The sequence below is a fragment of the Populus alba genome, chromosome 1, assembly GCF_005239225.2.
Source record: "Populus alba chromosome 1, ASM523922v2, whole genome shotgun sequence".
NCBI classification, from domain to species: domain Eukaryota; kingdom Viridiplantae; phylum Streptophyta; class Magnoliopsida; order Malpighiales; family Salicaceae; genus Populus; species Populus alba.
The window spans coordinates 19,866,833-19,887,460 of NC_133284.1; the positions used below are offsets into that span (position 1 = coordinate 19,866,833).

At 32.1% G+C, this 20,628-nt stretch overlaps 1 protein-coding gene and 2 long non-coding RNA genes across 3 annotated transcripts; all 3 read left to right on the forward strand.

Annotated features, from left to right (window-relative positions):
• Positions 1-261: 261 nt before the first annotated feature.
• Positions 262-3,060, forward strand: LOC140956090 (uncharacterized). Its single transcript, XR_012171121.1, has 3 exons — positions 262-410; positions 579-2,382; positions 2,918-3,060. It is a non-coding gene; the product is annotated as an uncharacterized lncRNA (long non-coding RNA).
• Positions 3,061-11,480: 8,420 nt separating this feature from the next.
• Positions 11,481-12,694, forward strand: LOC118042599 (uncharacterized). Its single transcript, XR_004686479.2, has 3 exons — positions 11,481-11,799; positions 11,889-12,016; positions 12,102-12,694. It is a non-coding gene; the product is annotated as an uncharacterized lncRNA (long non-coding RNA).
• A 1,887-nt stretch (positions 12,695-14,581) lies between these two features.
• On the forward strand, positions 14,582-18,056 carry LOC118058061 (acetyl-coenzyme A carboxylase carboxyl transferase subunit beta, chloroplastic). Its single transcript, XM_035070780.2, is given in 1 exon segment — positions 14,582-18,056. A coding segment is annotated over 1 exon segment (1,467 nt). The 5' UTR covers positions 14,582-14,699; the 3' UTR covers positions 16,167-18,056.
• Positions 18,057-20,628: the final 2,572 nt, after the last annotated feature.

Sequence of the window (20,628 nt, forward strand, 5' to 3'; positions counted from 1 at the left end):
GTCAAAAATAAATAATAAAAATTGTTATTTTAATATATTTTTTTAATAATTTGTTTTTGAAAAACAACTATTTTATTAGTATTATAATATTAGATTCTTGAGGGCGCTGCACTATGTAATTAGGCCCAAGCCTTGCCACTTGGGCAGACAGTTGATCTGACAAAACTCATTTCTTAAAAACAGCGGTAAAAAAAAACAAGCATTCAAATTTCAAATATAATCCATTTCCAACGGTCACCAGATCACTTCCCTTCCCTGTCCTTCATTCATTAACAGCACCCCATTTTCTCCCATTTCTACAGAGTACGAAATAATAGTATTTGATTTCGTTTCAGAAGGTCAAAGAAATGGATGGTTCCGATAATAAGAGTGTTTCATCAACTCCTAATAAACGCCTTTCTTTCTCAAAGGTATATTTCTTGCCCTTCTCTTTTCTGTTCAGTGCCAAGAATTAAAGAAATAATAAAAAGTTAAGGATTTTCTTTCTTTTTCCCAGAAACCAAACGATAATTAGGAGAAATTCCGTTTTTATTATTTGTACCAAGAAGGTTTTTTTTTTTTTTTTTTTTGTGTCACAGGTACAGATGAGAATGATCAGAGCTATCAAGGAAGGAGTTTAAATGTTCAAAACCCAAAGAAACCACTAACAACAACAGCAACGAAGCATTTCATGTCACCAACAATATCTGCAGCTTCAAAAGCTAACCCTCCAAGAAGGAAAATCTTAGCTGAAAGTAATGGATCTCTTGATACCCATCTCCAAAAGACTCCAACTTTTGGTTCGAAAACCATTTCCAGCATTGAATTTGCTGAATATGGGGAAAACGTTCTTCTTGATAATCTGTCAGTCAAGGCCTTATGACCCATTAACTAGTTACATCTCTCCAAGGCCTTTTCTCAGATATAAGCCTAATCGTCACCGGGATATCGTTCTCCGAAGAGAAAATGTGGCTAGAGAGGAGACGAGTACTTGTAGTAGGGGCTCTTTAGAATAAAAAAACGACAAAGATGTTGAAGATGATTTAGGTACTTCTTTGGCTGATGCTACTCAAGAAGATGATGTGGAGAAGGAAGGGAAAATGAAGAGGAATTTGAGGAGGTAGAAGAGGAAAGATGCTAGAGTTTAAAAAGAGTTCTGAAGATTTTGCTTTTGTTGGTTGTTTTGGTGCTTTAATTCTACCTCATATATTCCTTCAATGAAATCTCCTACACCTTCACTTGTCATGCAAGCTTTTGGCAACCCCAAGAATGGTTTTCACATGGTTCAAGATCGTTTATATGGGTTCGTGAAGGATCTCGAGTCTGGAAATAAAAACTATACCTTGGTTAAAAATGGTGCTGGAATTGATGAAGAAGAGATGATGGATTATGAAGTGATGGGGAGAAGACGAATACGATGATGAGTTGGATGAAGCTGTAGAGAAACAAAATGGAGAAAGTGAAGTTTTAAAGATTGTTGAAGCTGAAGAGAAGGAAACAATAGAAGGGTTTGGTGAAGGTGGAGAAACTGAAGTTAAGAAGATTATATATAAAGCATGAAGAGAAAGGTGAAATTGCCAAGTTGGCCAGCGTGGTAGAGACACAAGCTGGAGATCGTGCACCTGAAATGGTGAAAGCAGGAGAGGTGTCTGATAAATGAGGTTGCAATGAATCATGAATTGCAGATAACAGAAGCTACAACAATGTCTGGAAGTCCATTCATAAATGACGGGGATGATTCTCTGGCTATGCCATCTAGCATTCCAGAGAATTTTGAAAAAGAAAATGAGGTTGCAAATGAGCCTGTCACAAAAGAAGTGGTTGATGGTGGAACCGGTAGCGGTTGGAATACCACTGGTGATCGATCAAGCGGAATACTGTCAGATTCACATATCTATTCTTGTGCCGTAGTTGTGTTCTCCACTTTGTTTTTAGTTATTGCTTGTTTGACGTTGGGTTTTCACTTTAAGAGGAAGAGGAATGCTCAAAAGGATTCTTCTCCAGTTGTTCAACCTAGTTTTGAGCCTGTTGTAGTAGAGAAATGCCTCCCAATGTTTGCTTCCGAAGCAGATAAGAACGTGGAGAACATTGTGCCATTTACAAATTATGCTAATTCAATGGAAGAAAAATGCAAAGTAACATACCAAAGACGAGTGTCGAGTGCCATCAGTTGTGTTTCTTGGTGAATTTGAGGTGGGAGAGATCAGCTCTCTTAGCAGCTGTGGTATGGAAAGCAGGATGATAGACAGTGAAGTAATCAACATCCGTTCTGTTTCTATGGAGAAGGGGGACTCACTCAGTTCCTGTTCATGTGCAGCCAGCTTTCTCAGAGATCTCCACCATGGATCCCCCTCCCCCTCATATGGAAGATTCATTATTGAGAAGAAAATCGTGGAGAAACAGGTCTGTGACGACAACATCAGTTCTTTCTTTAATATTGTTAGTTGATTTTTAATTAAATGTTTGGCTATTTCACATCACATATTTTCGCATGTTGATTGAACAAGTGCCAACGTTGGAATAGCTGAAAAGAACATTGACACTTGCCACCAATACATGGCATGCAAATAGATGCCTGAAAAATCATTAATGCATTGATGGTATAGTTTACACATTATGCTCGGGACATTAAATTGTCTTCGATGCAAGGTGTTCTTCCAAATGTAGAGAGAAATTCGGCAACTTGTTGTAGATTGACTGATAAGGAGAAACGAATAAATAAGAACATTGAAAACATATGTATCTTGCAATGCAGTACTCATGAAACTAGGTGCTACAGACATGTCTTTTATGTCAAGGATCTTGGTTGCAAATGCAAATAGCTTGTGATTGCTGAGAGAAAATCATTGAATCCCAAGGTTTTTGATAACCTAGTTTGAAGAAAAATACTATTTCTTGCATTCTGTTTCCGTTTTTCATTGCTTGTGTACTGAAGCAGGAAGGAGCAGATGGAGAAAACAAGAAGGACGTGGTAACAACTCCAGTTAGGAGATCAAGCGGAATTCGGAACCGTAGCATCGTATCTCCATGAAGCATTTTCCACTGAACTATCTTAGCAAAGTCTGTTCAATGAAGGAACTAATTCTTGTAAGAACTGCATAATTAATTGATTACTTCACCCAATCATCTTTTTTGTCCTTTTAAATTATGGTTTACTCTTTTTGATTGTGTCTGCTTTTGCATTATGATGAAGCGAGAAAAGGATGGGCTTTCATGGGGGATTGTGATAGGCTAGTAGTAGATGGGTGTTGTTTGTTCCTGAAATTCATTTACGCAGATAAGATGATAAATTTAAAGTAATATTAGGGAGTTTTTAAGATTTTATTAGGTAAATTTAAAGTTGTTCAAAGATTTATTTATTTAAAAAATTTTTTTTTTTTTTAGTTTTAAATAATTTTTTAAATGTTAGGCTGTCATAAATTATAAGTTGTCTAATTGTGCAGCTCAAACAATAATTACATAACCACCTATAAGATTTTTTTTTTAAATTTCTATTTAGAAAAGAGGGATTGATATGCTTAAAGTGCTAGTTTTTTTATTATGTAACTTGCGTAGTTTTTTTTTGATCTAATAGACAACCTCTAAAAAATAAAAGTCATAGCTTTATATTTATAGGAAATCTTAAAAACCTATAAATGATAAAATATCTATTTATCCCTTAAATAATATTAATATATTATTTAAGGATAATTTTAGAAATTTAATCAATTAAGTCCCAACTTTATTATTTTAGGACTAGAATTATAATCTCTAAATTAAATACATTGTTGTACTTAATTCTAAAATTATTTTCAATCAATTCACATTTGATTAATTATTCTAGTTTAATTTCTCACTAATAGTTCTTAACGTGATGACCCATTATGTTCCTAATATGTTGACTCATATATTAATAATAATTCTAAACAAATAAAATTAAATAAATCAAACAATTTAATTTATTATCAATTCAATAATTAATTAATTTATATTTGAAGATCAAGTGCACCATTTAATAATGTATCATGATCCTTAAATATTAGAAAATTAATAAATGGTTTGACTTAACCTTTTAGTGATCAACTTTTCAGTGTAATTATTATCTCTTTATCAATAATGTTTCAATTTAGACATTTTAGCATGAAGTGTGTTTGCCATGTCAAATCATATTTGCTCGCAACATTATAGTCATTAATCATTTGAATAAGATTTGAAATTCTTTTTAAATCTCATTACATCTTGTGCAAGAATTTAATAATCAATACTATTTGAGAACATGTGAGACATTTTTTCTAATTTTTTTAATTGATGAATTATCTCTTGATCACTCAAATATCTTCATATAGTTTATGTTATATCCAATGTTTGTCCATCTATTACCTTTATTTTTCTTATTTTTAAATCCATGATTTGAGAGAGGAGAGAGGGAATCGTTAGATTTCAACGGTAGAGAAAAAAATCAACGTTAACACCTATTTCGGCCGCCAAAATAATTGATTTTGATGTCAAGAAGTTCTATTTGATAAATGAAGCTTCACTTAGGTGTTTTTTCACCTATATATGCATTGTCTAACTTTATTTTTTTTAAGACAATTGAGAGTGGATGTCATGTTGTTTGCCTCATTAGCAATTAAAAAAAATAAGGTTCCACACACTTGGCTTTTTTTTTTTTTTTTTCTAATTTTGTTTTTTTAATAAATATTTTTTTAAATTTATATTTAAATTAATACCATTTCTCTTTAATTTGTTATTTTGTTTATCTAGCCTTTTTTAAATAAGGATTGCTTTTTTTTTTTTTTTTAATTATATTGTATGTTTTAATTTTCAAAGAGATTATTTTAATTCATCTATAAATTTTATTTTTAAGTTTTATATAGATGAAATTTATTTTAAAAATAAAAATATTTATTTTTGGATAATATTTCTAATATGTGTATCCCTACATCATATTCTTTTCCTTGTATTTTATTTAATTAATTTCATAAGTGTCTATTTTTATTATTATTTGATTAAATAAAAAATAATTTTAATAAATAAAGTTATTATACACAACCGATCAAATTGTTACGAGGTCAAATATCTTGATCTACATCTGTTTTTTAATTTTTTCAATGTCATTTTTAGTTATCATTAATAACCTTCTTAATTTATTTATTAAGGTTCTTCATTTATTTGCATAAGTTTTTTAATTTATATTTATGATTTTTTAATATAAAAAACACATTAAAAAACCTCATTATTCAATTTTTTCATTCAAAAATAAAAAAACACCCGACTCACGAACGAAATGCGGGTCATTATACTACATCTCATGACTGGTGTCCTCCTGTTACCTAGATTGTAAAATAAGAACATGAATAATATTATGCAATGGAAAAAAAAAAAAAAAAAAAACCCCTTTTGTACTTTGTTAAGGTCTCACTATTTCATGATCACATGTGGAAGACAAATCACTCAGATGGGCATTTTGTTTCAGATAAAGTTGCAGAATGGGCCTTTGTCCATAGTACTAACAAATCACTCAATTTCAAAGTAAGATTTTCAGAAGACATCCATGCTTATCCTTGTGTTGAAGGATTGAAAGAAACAGAAACATAAACCTAGGAGAACTTGTTTCTAAGAAAGAACATTTAAGCTACCATGTCAATGGAAGTCTCCGTTTCTGTTCTTTCAGAAAATAAAATCTCTCATCATTTTCCATCATCTACAATTTAATTAACACACCAAAAATTTGTTCTACACAGCAAGTCAAGCAAACCTTGTGAAGTTATACATCAGAACTTCTTGTGCAGTGGAATTGGAGGCGGCCTAGCACTATTTAAGAAACTGCCTCTTCTTCCTGGAAAACATAAAGATGGCATAGAACCTCTTGATACCTTCTTCGCTATGACGGGCTTAGGAAGTGTGTATGATTTGTGAAGATCCAAACCATTCGCATAACTCTTAGATCTCTTCCCTTTCCTTCTATTACGCGTTTCCTTCTTTGCAAGATCTTCAATGCTTGCTACCCTAGACAGAGATGTAAAAGACTGGGACTTGCCTTGATAATATTTAGATATCCCTCGCCTGCATACAGTAGAACATGACCAGAGGATTTAGGAGAGTTTCGACAAGAAAGAGATCAAAATATACAAAACTGTACTTTCTATTATTTTCTCCAAACAAAAGGGTTGGGATTGATTGTGTTAGATTCTTGTATAAGATGATCAAACAAGCACTTACTTGATGGGCAGATGGGACAGGAGCTCAGATAATTCAAACAAAGGACCATTAGAGTTTGAGGATGAACATGCATCATCCACCATATCTAATGAAGAAGTTGTTGATCCATTAGTAGTGCTTGAATTATCTAGGGAAGATGTGTTGTAGGAATCATCCTCACCACCTTCCATGTTCACCCATTGATCCTTATCATCATTTCTTCGTGCTGTACATGGAGATTGGAGCATTTTTTCTTGACCTTCACCCATTGACGAGTAGAGTTGTGAAGAAGACAAAGGATAAGGCGCATAAAGTAGTTCCCAAAACCACAGTATATCTCAGACATAGAATGAGCTTGGAGACATTCTCTAGAGGGCACAACTTATACCCATATTACATGCATAAAATAATACATGGATTAGGTTGGTAATCTTTAAGAGGAATGAAACCAAAATGACAGAGAGTAGCATAAACTTTTAATGATTTTTATGGATAATAACTCCACCTGTCACAAGCCCATTACTTGACCTTCGACAGTAATTTCGATTAGATGGATTGAAAACTCATTTGGCCTGAGTTGCACAAAGAATCCATGCACTTGGTTTGTGTTCTTGATCAGTAAGGTCACTTTCCCAAGTCATGGTGACATATTTTCTTATTTGCCTTATCCTTAGATTCGATATTATCTATTCTTGAGGTTTGGATTTCTTGACCTTGTCTACTATTACAAGGAAAGGATAAGCATTATAGCTGTGAAGCCATCATCCACATTCATGAGTCACCATCCAATGCACCCAGGGCCCTACTGCTAGCACTTTGTTTACTGTTTTCTTTTCTTTTCCGTAGTTTTTGCTAGGGTTTGGTTTTTTTGGGTCTAGGTTTAGGAATTAGCAGAGTTTGGATGCTAAAAGAGGCACTGTTCTAGTCTTCTTCTGGGCTTGTTTAAACTATATCTTGGACACTTGCCTTGAGAATAGTTATTATAGGAGTCTATTTCTGTTCTTATATTTCCTCCCATGGCGGGTTCCAGCTTATATGGAAATTGTTATGGTATTTCTTTTTTCTGTTGTTTTCCTTTTTCCTATTCTATACATGTCATCAATGTTTGGCTCAATGATATTTCTATGTGATTAAGCAAACAATAGAAAAAAAAAAAAAGGATTTAATTGTTTTGAATATTAAAAATTGATAAAAAAAAAACTAAAAGAGAGTAACATTTTAATGTGTATAACATGTCTCTTCTTCTCACATTTCATTGTTCATAGAACTATTCACCTGGCAAATTTCCTTCCTCAATCCCTTAAAGTTTGTATTTATTCATCTAACTTTAGTTTCTTTTAATTTGGTTCTTAAAAGTTTTGTTGTGATTATCCTTTTTTTTTTTTTTTCATTCTCTTCATATTTTATAATATCATGTGTTTGAGGTGTTGAAAATTGTTTCGAAATTAAATGACAGGTCAGTTTCATACGAGAGAGTTCTTACTAATTGTAAAAAGACAAAATTATATTGCATAAGAGGCACATAAATCTACATTTTAGTCCCTCAATTTTTATTTTTATTTACATTCAGTCCCTTTTTTGAATTTTTTGTTTACATCCCGAACTTCATTTATTTAATTTTTCAGTCATTAGATTTTCAGATAATAATAAAAAAAAGTCATTGAAAAAATTTGAGGAGGAACAAAACTCTTAAATGACTGAATTAAAATAATTAATAACTTTGATTTTAGTATTTATGGATTCAACTTTGAGAAGAGCTTAATAGAAATAATAAAAATAAGTTTTATCTTCAATTATGATGAAAAAAAATAGATCAAAGCTTGACATAATTTTTTTTATTTGATGATTTTAAGTTTTTAGGCTAATTAAATTTGTTTTGTTGTTAGAAATAAGGCCATAAAGATTTTTTTTTTTTTTTTGTAAAAAATTGTTTGTTGTTGAACCGGTAACACAGTACAAGAAATAACATATTCTATTTGGTAATTATGAATGGGCGCTTGAAAAAAAGGAGGGCAACCAATTCCATACCATGGGCACCACTACTTCTATATATATAGAAAACTCTTAAAAATTATTATAATTAGATTATGTTGGCAACAATCTCACTAATATCACCAGCTCTAAGCGACTTTTCCCGACTCAAGATTTGTTAAGATCAACATGTTTGATTTAAATTATTTGATTCAAATAAAGAAATACAAGGATTTATTGAATACATGGAAATTCTATCAATACCTTCAGTGCATGGTTGTAAGTTGTTCTTTCTTTTCCTTTATCTATTTTACTTGTTTTTTTATTCTCTTTTCACTTCCTCTCTTTTAGAAAATAACATTAACCTTCTTGTGAATCTTATTAATTAATGCAATAAATTATTATGTGTGTTCTTGAAGTTTTTCTTGACATTTACCAGATTAAGTTATTTGGTGGGATTATACTTAATTTATGATTTCTTGGCTATCTGATTGAATTTAATTTTTCCTTATTTTTTGTAATGACAATTTAATTTAAATGTCTTGCAAGAATGCTACGTATTAATTCATTGCTTTTTTCTAAATTACATTTTTTTTTCCCTCTTCTCACAGTGACCTTGATTATTAGATTTAGGGTTGCTTCTCATAGGTGACAATGTTGCTTATTATTAAAAATAACCTCCAATTTGCCATAAGACTTGTCATCTCAGTTTTACAACTAAGAAAGAAACTAAAGGATTAGTACATCCATTATCAAGCTCCCTAACAACAAACATCAATTATTAAAAAGTAACGTACACTACCTTATGTATAGTTTTTGTTTTCAACAAAACAAAGATACGTACACTAATTTCTTTTCTTTTCTTTTCTTTTTGATAAAATAAATTTGGCAATCAACTTTGAAAATTTGTGAAAAAAAAAAATAGTTTTTACAAGTTTTCAAATTTTATTTTTTTACACCATTACCTTATGTTTTCAGAGTTAAGTAAGGCTTTAGAGCTAGAAAACATGTGTAGATCAAGCTTGGAGTTCTGGACAGGATGTGAGGTGGTCGAGATTTAACTCGTGGCCAAGTCCGAGTTGCTCAAAGGTTTGTGCCATCGCCAAGACCGGGTTAAGGGTTCTTAGGATTCAATTATAAACCAAGTTTTAGGGTGTTTAGTATTCTATCGGGGACCACTTTGGGTTGAGGCTGAGATTTGGTTCGAGAGGCTCAAGATTCAACTCGGAGCAATGCATTTCGGGACCAAGTTTAGAGAAATCAAAGTTCGAGATAAAACATGGTTCAGGGCACTAGGAAGTCGATCTTAGAGCAATTCTAACATGGACAAAAAAAAAAAAAAAAAAAACAACAAACAAAGATAGCAAGCAAAGAAAAATATAGAATTGCTGTAAAAAAGGTTTTCACACGAGAACTTAAATTCATACTTTATTACTAAATAAATATCTATAATATGACCATTTTCTCTTAGAAATTTACAATTCACTGTTAAAAAATCTACATCAAACTAATCAGAACTATTAGATTTTTCAAACCCGTCTGCATCAAAGTATAAGGTTTGGGCCAAGAACAATGCTAGGGTACGAGATGCCCAAGATTCAAGGAGAGACTTGATCTAGGTGCCAAGAAGTCAATTCAAGGTTCAAAACGGGACCTAGACCTAGTTTAGGACGAGGTTCTATGCATTTGAAGTTCAAGCAAGTTCGGTGATAGGTTATGATTTAGGTTGGGACTGGTGCTGAGGTTCAGAATAAAACTAAGTTTAAGGCACTGGGGTGTAGGTGTGCATATCTTAGGGTTGAAAGTGAGATTATGATGATTTGTTTGGAAGTATGATTATGATTATTTTTTAAAGTGTTTTTTATTTAGAAATGTATTAAAATAGTATTTTTAAAAAATTATTTTTAATATCAGAGCATCAAAACGATTTAAAAATATTTAAAAAATATTAATTTTAAACAAAAATATTTTTTCTAGAATTTTTAAAAACACAAGTGAACCATGTTTCTAAATAACCCCTAAGACTTGGTCTAAGGATCAAGTGTGTAATCTTTATAATCCGTGGTGAATGGATCATGTCTAGGGCACTTGAATAACTTAAGTTATCCAATTAAAAGTAGGTGCATTTTGTGGGAAAAAATAAGAATAAACCAAAAAGTTTTCAAAAACAAATTTTAAAAATGGTAATAAAAAACGGAAATGATACCAAAACGGTCCCTTAAATTTTTATATTAAAAGTCATCAGATGTGAACTTAAATGTTCAAAGTACGTTACATAAATCTCTAGCAATATTAATAAATTCAGCTTGGATTAAACAAAGAGAAAAGCTGAATAATTTGTGTAAAATATTGCACCGTCAAATGAACAAAGACTATATATTTTTATTTGATTTAAAAGTCCATTTCTTTTAGAAGAAAAAAGAAAGGGTCGCAGTGGCAAGAAACTAGAGGGCATCGAAGAGAAATGATGACGAGAGGATAAGGGAATTGACTTTTGTAGAAGTCATCCACCAAAAAAACCAAAAAGGGGTAAAGATGACCGGATGAATTTGATGGGCAGTTTAGCCTCCACCACATCATCTTTAATGTAAGGCCGTACCATCCAATCTTATCCATGGCCACGTGAAACCAATTCAACCATCCATAAAAAATAATAAAAATAAATAATAATAATATGATAAGCATTATAAAAGACTTGGTACAATGCTTGATAAGGTCAAGCCAATCTCTAGCACAAAAGTGTCACGTATTAGGTAAACAATACATCATTGCCTGCTCCCGCAGGACATTCATTTATGTTGGTTTGAAATTGGTGTAAATTGTATTTTTTTAAAATTTTAATTTTAATTTTATTTTATTAAAAGTTATTTTTTAATAATTTTAAGTTGTTTTAATGTTATAATTTTTAAAAATAATTTTTTTAAAAATAAAAGAGATATTATTTTAATATATTTTTAAATAAAAAATTTTAAATTATAATTAATATCACAATTTTAAATAGTATTTATGATATAAGGGTACGAGATCAAACTCAAAAATTATAACGAAAATATTGGTAAGCTTTGTAGAATGAAGTTGTAGCATTAAAATTAATTAAATTAAGTTTTTCATGCCTTTTCCTTTTATCATAATATTTTTTATTTATTCTATTATGTTGTCATAGTTTTATATATTGGGATGTGTTTCTCTGTAGAGGGATTTTTATTACATTATATTTATCATTATTATAAATCAGAATTAAATGTTATAGTTAAAAAAAACAAGGAACAATATTAAAAAAAAAATTGTTTTTATCATTTTCATATTTCAAGGGACATGTCTTTATCTACTTTAGTTTTTTAAAATTTTATTTTTCTTACCTTTCAATTGACAGAGAGGAGAGAGGAGAGAGGAGAGAGAAGAAATTAAGCGAAGAAAAAATGTTTCTTGATCTTGATTGATTCAAGAGGGAGGAGGTTCTGAGATGAAGCATGAAGAGCGGACATTTGCTGCCTCCTTTGCCGTTCGATTTCCTTTCGAGCAATATTCTTCTCGTCACGCATAATATTTCCACTATTCGTCATGAAGCTTTCACACACATGGAGGGTCAGAAAGTTTGTGCAGATTGATTAGAATGATTTGTTCGCTTATCTTCTCGTTAACATTGGATCCGGTGTTAGTATGATCAAGGTAAATTAACTTTTTTTCCTCTGTTATTTTCACTTTGATTATGGTAATAAAAACTCACAAAGAACAAGATATGCCTCCGATTTTTATAGGTTGATTGAAGTTTGAATGAGTCAGAGGGACAAATGTTGAGCTTGCGAATGATTCTCAGTGCCAAGCAGAGCTTTGCCTCCAGGCTTTCCTACTCATGGGGCAGTACACTATGATTTTGACCATTCTGGTTTGTGATTTAAAGTTTATGATGATTTATTCCCTTTTGTCTTCTCTCTCTTTATTGAATTTTAATATTTCTCTTTGTTCTTCAGCAACTCTGCTCCACTATCTAGGAATATTGGCATCTCTGGGGATGTTGAATTTATCGATCCTGCAATAATGGAAGTTGGCAAAGGATTTCTATCAGAAAGCTGAATAATCCAGGCTTTGATGCAAAGCCAGCTTTATCTCCCCAGTATAATCGAGTAATAATGGAAGTTGGCAGAGGATTTGCAATGTGATTTCTGTGGAGCTGGAATTACTCCTCCATGCTTGAATAGGTTGATGAACATGGCAGAATGATTGATTTAGTGGCTTCGAAGGTGCCCTTAGATGAATATACTTCGATTTGGTCTTATAGTCTCGTTGCATGTTGGTGGCTGGCAACCCTAATCAGGTGCATTCTTTGCCCCCTCCCATTAACAGGAACTTATATCTGCTACAAGAGCCTGTGAAAAGGCGGTTTATCATCATGTCAGAATTGAAGGTGTGGTGCAAGAGATTACTGGGATGTTAGTGGTTTAGATTTCCTTTTTGGGTATTTTGACATTGTTTGATATAAAGTTTATTGGCTCTGATTCAAATATGTTTTATGAAATCTGGGTTGATTTTGTACTGCAATGATAAAATACCATTATTTTAACAAGGTGTTTGCTGAAATGCCACTATAAAAGTTTTAGCTCTTCACAAGGTTGTAATACTAGTTTGATAGCAAGGTTGTGATATTAATTAATATTGCAAGGATTATTTAGTCATTAAATGAAAAATAATGACAATACTATAAATAATCAAACATTATTTATAGACAAAGATGTCAAATGTTAGCCCGCATATAAAGTTGAGGATGTAAATTATAATTTAGTAAACTATAGTGGGTAATCAAACTACAAGATGTTGAGGATACTTTTCTCAATTTCCTTTTAAGTTGGTAGATGGACCGAAAAGTTGAAAATGTTGAACTTAGGTAACACAACAACCTGTAAAATAAGTTTCATGTTGGATTTAAAGGATCCTCTGATGTTTAAGCTATTACTGAAGGCGGAGGAAAAGAATCTTAGAGGTTGTGTTATGTGTAATTACAAAAGTTAAAGAAAATGATTACTTACAAAGAGATTGTGAAGGACATGATAGCTTGAAAGAAGATGAAGATAACTTATCTTTGAGTTCAATGCTATTTACTTGGCCTTGAACCTATATGGACATGTTCATACAAAGGGTAGAGTGGTAAATTTATTTGCCACTTCCAGTTTTAGACTTTTTAAAAACATAGACCTAGAGTAACAACGACTATATGTAAAAGATGCTTGAGTTTTGGGTTTTGTTGGGTTTTATCACTGTAATATTTAGTAGTTTTACTGGTGGAATTTTTTTATTATTTTTTTTATTTTTTTATTGGTGTTAGATTAACACTCCATTGATGAAAATTTTACCAACTAATTCACCGATGGAATGTGTTTGTCGATATACCGTTTGTTAGTAATTCCACTATTTATCACTAATTATGTTGGTAAAAAAAACCCGATAGTCTTACAAACGAAAAATACCTATGGAAATATTCCGTTAGTATATTTCCATTGCTAATAGTGGCATATGAAGTAATTTTTTTCAAACTCTCTAGAATATACCAATAGATAGATTCAATTTATATTCCCATCGGGAAATCACCGACAGAATACTTCCATTGGTGATAGTGACATAAGCAATAAATGTGTTTCAACTCTGGAAAATACCGACAGATGGATCCTGTCTGTAAATTCATTCGTGATAATTAAAAAAAATATTTTTTAAAAAATAAAATTGTATAGAATAATTAATATGAAATTGTATGGGTAAAAAAAAGAAAATAAATAAACAAATAAAATTGTATACAATTGAAATATGTAAAAATAAAATTGAATAATATAATAACATTTTATATTAATAAAATCCAAATATTCATTATAATTTTATTTGTACAAATAAAAATTAAACTAGAACAATGACGGCACTAAAGGAGGAGGAGGAGGAGGAGGCTGGTCGTTCTGGGGAGCATACGACCAAAAAGATGGCTCACATGTACCACCTATCTGTGATCTCATGTCTATCACCATTTGATAGAGTTGTTCATAATTCGTCGAGAGTCGCTCGTATTTTTCGGTGAGATGAGCTGTGTGTTGTTGCAAAGCCACGATCTCCTGAGATTGGGTACTTGATACCGATTAGGAGCTCTCAACGGTTGAGACATTACGGGCTGCTTTCAAGTTTTCGGTCGTAGTGTTGGAGAGTTTGTACATCCAATTTTTATTAGGTCCACCAGACGATCCTACCTCTGTCCACAAATCATGTCTATCATCAATGGAGTGTTAATCTAACACCAATAAAAAAATAAAAAAAATAAAAAAAATCCACCAGTAAAACTAATAAAAAATCTTTCTTTTCTCGATGCGAATTTGACACAACATGATAAAGTCCTATTTTATTTATAAATTTATAATTATTTTATTTTTCATTTTTCAATATCCACTCTTTATTACTTAATAATCCTAGTGATTGGATTAGATACTTATTCGATATATATGCTTATTCTGAGAGGAAATGAAATATTCAAATGATTTTTCATCGAATGACTATACATCTATTTATTTTGATGTAAATAGCGGCAAGAAAGCTCTATGAAAAAATGTTGGTTCCATTCGATGTTATCCAATGTGGAGTTAGAATACAGGTGTAGGCTAAGTAAATCAATGGATAATCTTGGTCCTCTTGAAAATACCAGTGTAAGTGAAGACCCGATTCTAAATGATACAGAAAAAAACACCTATAATTGGAGTCATAGTGACAGTAGTAATGTTGATCATTTAGTCGGCGTTAGGGACATTCGGAATTTAAACGTGGATGACACTTTTTTAGTTTTAGGTAGGGATAATAAAAAAGACGGTTATTCCATATATTTTGATATTGAAAATCAAGTTTTTGGGATTGACAATAATCATTCTTTTTTGAGTGAATTAGAAAAAGAATTTTCTAGTTATTGGAATTCTAGTTATTTAAATAAGGGGTCTAGGAGTGACGATTCCCACTATGATTATTCTATGTATGATAATAAATATAGTTGGAATAATTACATCAATAGTTGCATTGACAGTTATCTTCGTTCTCAAATCGGGATTGCTAGTTCTATTTTAAGTGGTAGTGAAAATTGCAGCGAAAGTTACATTTCTACTTACATTTTGGGTGAAAGTAGAAATAGTAGTGAAACCGGGAATTCCAGGCTAAGAACTAGCACGAACGACAGCGATTTCGCTCTAAGAGAAAATTCTAATGATCTCGGCGTAACTCAAAAATACAAGCATTTGTGGGTTCAATGTGAAATTTGTTATGGATTAAATTATAAGAAATTTTTTAAATCCAAAATGAATATTTGTGAACAATGTGGATATCATTTGAAAATGAGTAGTTCAGATAGAATTGAACTTTTGATTGATCCAGGCACTTGGGATCCTATGGATGAGGAGATGTTCTCTCTGGATCCCATTGACTTTCATTCAGAGGAGGAACCTTATAAAGATCGTATTGATTCTTATAAAAAAAAGACAGGATTAACCGAGGCCATTCAAACCGGCATAGGTCAACTAAACGGCATTCCCGTAGCAATTGGGGTTATGGATTTTCAGTTTATGGGGGGTAGTATGGGATCGGTAGTAGGCGAGAAAATTACTCGTTTAATCGAGTATGCTACCAATCAATTTTTACCTCTTATTCTAGTGTGTGCTTCCGGAGGAGCACGCATGCAAGAAGGAAGTTTGAGCTTGATGCAAATGGCTAAAATTTCTTCCGCTTTATATGATTATCAATCGAATAAAAAGTTAGTTTATGTATCAATCCTTACATCTCCTACGACTGGTGGGGTGACAGCTAGTTTTGGTATGTTGGGGGATATCATTATTGCTGAACCCAACGCCTACATTGCATTTGCAGGTAAAAGAGTAATTGAACAAACATTGAAGAAGACAGTACCTTAAGGTTCACAAGCGGCTGAATTTTTATTCCATAAGGGCTTATTCGATCCAATCATACCACGTAATCTGTTAAAGGGCGTTCTGAGTGAGTTATTTCAGCTCCACGCTTTTTTCCTTTGAATCATAACTTAAGTAGAACCTTAACTTAAGTTAATAGTTAATTAAATTGAATTCCTTAAATTAATTTCTTTCTGGCGAATAACTATTTAGAATAAGTATTTATTAAGTATTTATTTATCGGAATCAAAGGAAAAATCCGAAGAATGGATTTTTTTTGGTGACATAAGAGGAAATTATGGAAAGAATCATACAGATAATTTTTTTTTTTACCGATATCCCTGATTCCTAATTAGGAAACCTCTATGAACAAGATAAAAGAGCTAATTCTTTTTTCCGCGAAATTCAATTGGGCAGGGTAGTAAATTAAATAATAAATAAAACGAATTTCATGTTCTTTTCTTCCTTTCGTATTATATTATAACTATAAACTATAACGAATTTTGGAATAATTTATAAGGGGAAGAAACTCTTTATTAAATTCAAATTATAAGACAAGAAAAAGATAATAGAAGAATAACAAACAAGTGGATTATCATACATGTATTTCATGTAGAAAAATGAATAAGTCCATTTAGTTAGTTCTATATTCCTTGCACTTTCTTATATATACTCACTTAGATATACTTAGTATAATTATATAGGAATTCTAATAATTTTAAGAGATCCTTCTATTTAAGATATCTTTCTAACAATATAATATAGCGATAATAGGTAAAAAGATTAATATAACAATAAATAAATAACAGGTACAAATATTAAATCGAGGTGCCCATTCTATGACAATTCTCAACAACTTACCCTCTATTTTTGTGCCTTTAGTGGGCTTAGTATTTCCGGCAATTGCAATGGCTTCTTTATCCCTTCATGTTCAAAAAAACAAGATTTTTTAGATCTGATGGGGGCAAATTTCATCTATTTTTTTTTTTTCAAGACTTAGACTTGGATCATAACACAGATATCTATTCAGTATAATATGGTATAACTTGTGGCTTCTTTCAAACAGAAAAGAAAGGGTAGGCGTAAACGTAAATATGATATATGAGTAAACGAGCTATTTGTTGAAAATAAGTCGCGATTGGGGCGGATGCCTGAAATAAATGCAAAGCCCATGTAGCTATATATGTGTAGTATGTGTAGATAGGGGATCATATGAGGGGGCTCCTATTATTTTACTTTTAGATCTAACGAATTGCTTCGAAAGATTCACATCAGAATAGTGCAAGTTGATGAAAGTTCCTTCGGAAACAAAAAAACGTAAAGTAAAATTCATTTTGGCCGGTCTCCCACTTCCAATAAAATGCAACTAGATCTAGTATGAGTTGGCGATCAGAACATATATGGATAGAACTTATAGCGGGGTCTCGAAAAATAAGTAATTTCTGCTGGGCCATTATACTTTTTTTAGGTTCATTGGGGTTTTTATTGATTGGAATTTCCAGTTATCTTGACAGAAATTTGATATCTTTATTCCCGTCTCAGCAAATCATTTTTTTTCCACAAGGGCTCATGATGTCTTTCTATGGGCTCGCCGGTCTGTTTATTAGCTCTTATTTGTGGTTCACAATTTCGTGGAATGTAGGTAGTGGTTATGATCGATTCGATAGAAAAGAAGGAATAATGTGTATTTTTCGTTGGGGATTTCCAGGAAAAAATCGTCGCATCTTACTACGACTCTTTATGAAAGATATTCAGTCTATCAGAATAGAAGTTAAAGAGGGTTTTTATGCTCGGCGTGTCCTTTATATGGAAATCAGAGGCCAGGGGGCCATTCCTTTGACTCGTACTGATGAGAATTTGACTCCACGAGAAATTGAGCAAAAAGCAGCGGAATTGGCCTATTTTTTGCGTGTACCAATTGAAGTATTTTGAAATAAACCGAAGCACTTTTCTTAGCAGGAGGTAAAAAACCAAAAAATCCTCTTTTTTTTTTTTTCTATAACATAACTTAAATTTATTCATAATACTGATGAACCAAAGAAGACGTATATTATATATACGGAATATATACGGAAAACGAAAAAATTAGAAAACGGAACTTTTTTTTATGCGTATGTAAATTCACAAAATTCAAGGACTAACCACTGACTCACAAATAAAAAAGAGGGAATAGATTTGCGGGTTCGAAGCTTTCTATTCTAAATTCTAATATCTAATATTAAAATAGAACTTATGCTTGATAGAAATATTAGATCGTATAGAGTTGACGAATGAAGCGGATTCATTAAAAATTCACAGACGAAAAAATGAAAAAAAAAAGCATTCATTCCCCTTCTATATCTTACGTCTATAGTATTTTTGCCCTGGTGGGTCTCTTTTTCATTTAATAAAAGTCTGGGATCTTGGATTATTAATTGGTGGAATACTAGTAAATCCGAAACTTTTTTAAATGATATTCAAGAAAAGAGTATTCTAGAAAAATTAATAGAATTTGAGGAACTCTTCCTGTTGGACGAAATGATAAAGGAATACCCCGAAACACATCTACAAAAGTTTCATATCGAAATCCACAAAGAAACGATCCAATTGATCAAGATGCACAACGCAGATCGTATAGATACGATTTTGCACTTCTCGACAAATATAATCTGTTTCGTTATTCTAAGTGGTTATTCTTTTTTAGTTAATGAAGAACTTTTTATTCTTAATTCTTGGGTTCAAGAATTCATATATAACTTAAGTGACACGATAAAAGCCCTTTCTATTCTTTTATTAACCGACTTATGTATAGGATTCCATTCACCCCACGGTTGGGAACTAATGATTAACTCTTTCTACAAGGATTTTGGATTTGCTCATAATGATCAAATTATATCTGGACTTGTTTCCACCTTTCCAGTAATTTTCGATACAATTTTTAAATATTGGATCTTCCGTTATTTAAATCGCGTATCTCCGTCACTTGTAGTGATTTATCATTCAATGAATGACTGAAAAATGATCCACCGATCCAATTAGAATTTTGTTATTTTGTCCATAAGTAAAATAAAATATTCAAAATCTTACTTTTTTTTTATACACTTATTTTTTCTATACATCCAAGAGATTCGGATTCCTCCTATATTTTAGTATTTTAGTCAAAATTTTTCAGTAACTAGCAGCATCGTGGATAGGGAACTATCCTAGCGACCTACCCAATTTTATTGTAGAAATTTTCTGGATCAACGACTGGACCATGCAAACTAGAAAGACCCTCTCTTGGATAAAGGAAGAGATTACTCGCTCCATTTCCGTATCGCTCATGATATATATAATAACTGGGGCATACATTTCAAATGCATATCCCATTTTTGCACAGCAGGGTTATGAAAATCCGCGCGAAGCAACTGGTCGTATTGTATGCGCTAATTGTCATTTAGCTAATAAGCCCGTGGGTATTGAGGTTCCACAAGCGGTACTTCCTGATACTGTATTTGAAGCAGTTGTTCGAATTCCTTATGATATGCAACTAAAACAAGTTCTTGCTAATGGTAAAAAGGGAGCTTTGAATGTGGGGGCTGTTCTTATTTTACCTGAGGGGTTTGAATTAGCTCCTCCTGATCGTATTTCGCCAGAGATGAAAGAAAAGATAGGTAATCTCTCTTTTCAGAGTTATCGCCCCGCTAAAAAAAATATTCTTGTGATAGGTCCCGTTCCTGGTCAAAAATATAGTGAAATCACCTTTCCTATTCTTTCTCCGGACCCTGCTGCTAAGAAGGATACTCACTTCTTAAAATATCCCATATACGTAGGCGGGAACAGGGGAAGGGGTCAGATTTATCCCGACGGGAGCAAGAGTAACAATACGGTTTATAATGCTACAACAGCGGGTATAGTAAGCAAAATCATACGAAAAGAAAAAGGGGGGTACGAAATAACTATAACAGATGCGCCAGAGGGGCGTCAAGTGATTGATAGTATCCCCCAGGACCAGAACTTCTTGTTTCAGAAGGCGAATCCATCAAACTCGATCAACCATTAACAAGTAATCCTAATGTGGGCGGATTTGGTCAGGGAGACGCAGAAATAGTACTTCAAGACCCATTACGTGTCCAAGGCCTTTTGTTCTTCTTGGCATCCGTTATTTTGGCACAAATCTTTTTGGTTCTTAAAAAGAAACAGTTTGAGAAGGTTCAATTGTCCGAAATGAATTTCTAGATTGCGAATTTATCAACATCAAGTTCTTATCTTTTTCTTAATTTCTTAAAAAGAAGAAAATTTTTGTTGGAAATTCTGTATGATAAAAAAAATTGCGAAAAGACTTTTGTTTTGCTTTTGTTTATATTTTTTTTTATACCGAATTAGGGGAATTACTTGTACCACATTTCTATATTTAGTATGTATATTGGTAAGAAGACTATTTGACTTTATCCCCTCTTTGCCAATCTAAATTGGAGTGGTGCGATTATGTCACTATTCACAGATTTAGCTGTGATACAATGTATCCATAGCTTTTTTCTATTCTAATAGAATCAAATTCGACTAAATACTGATACTAAGCATAAGATAACTAAGCGAAAAAGAAAAGGTTAAATGAGGGAAACAA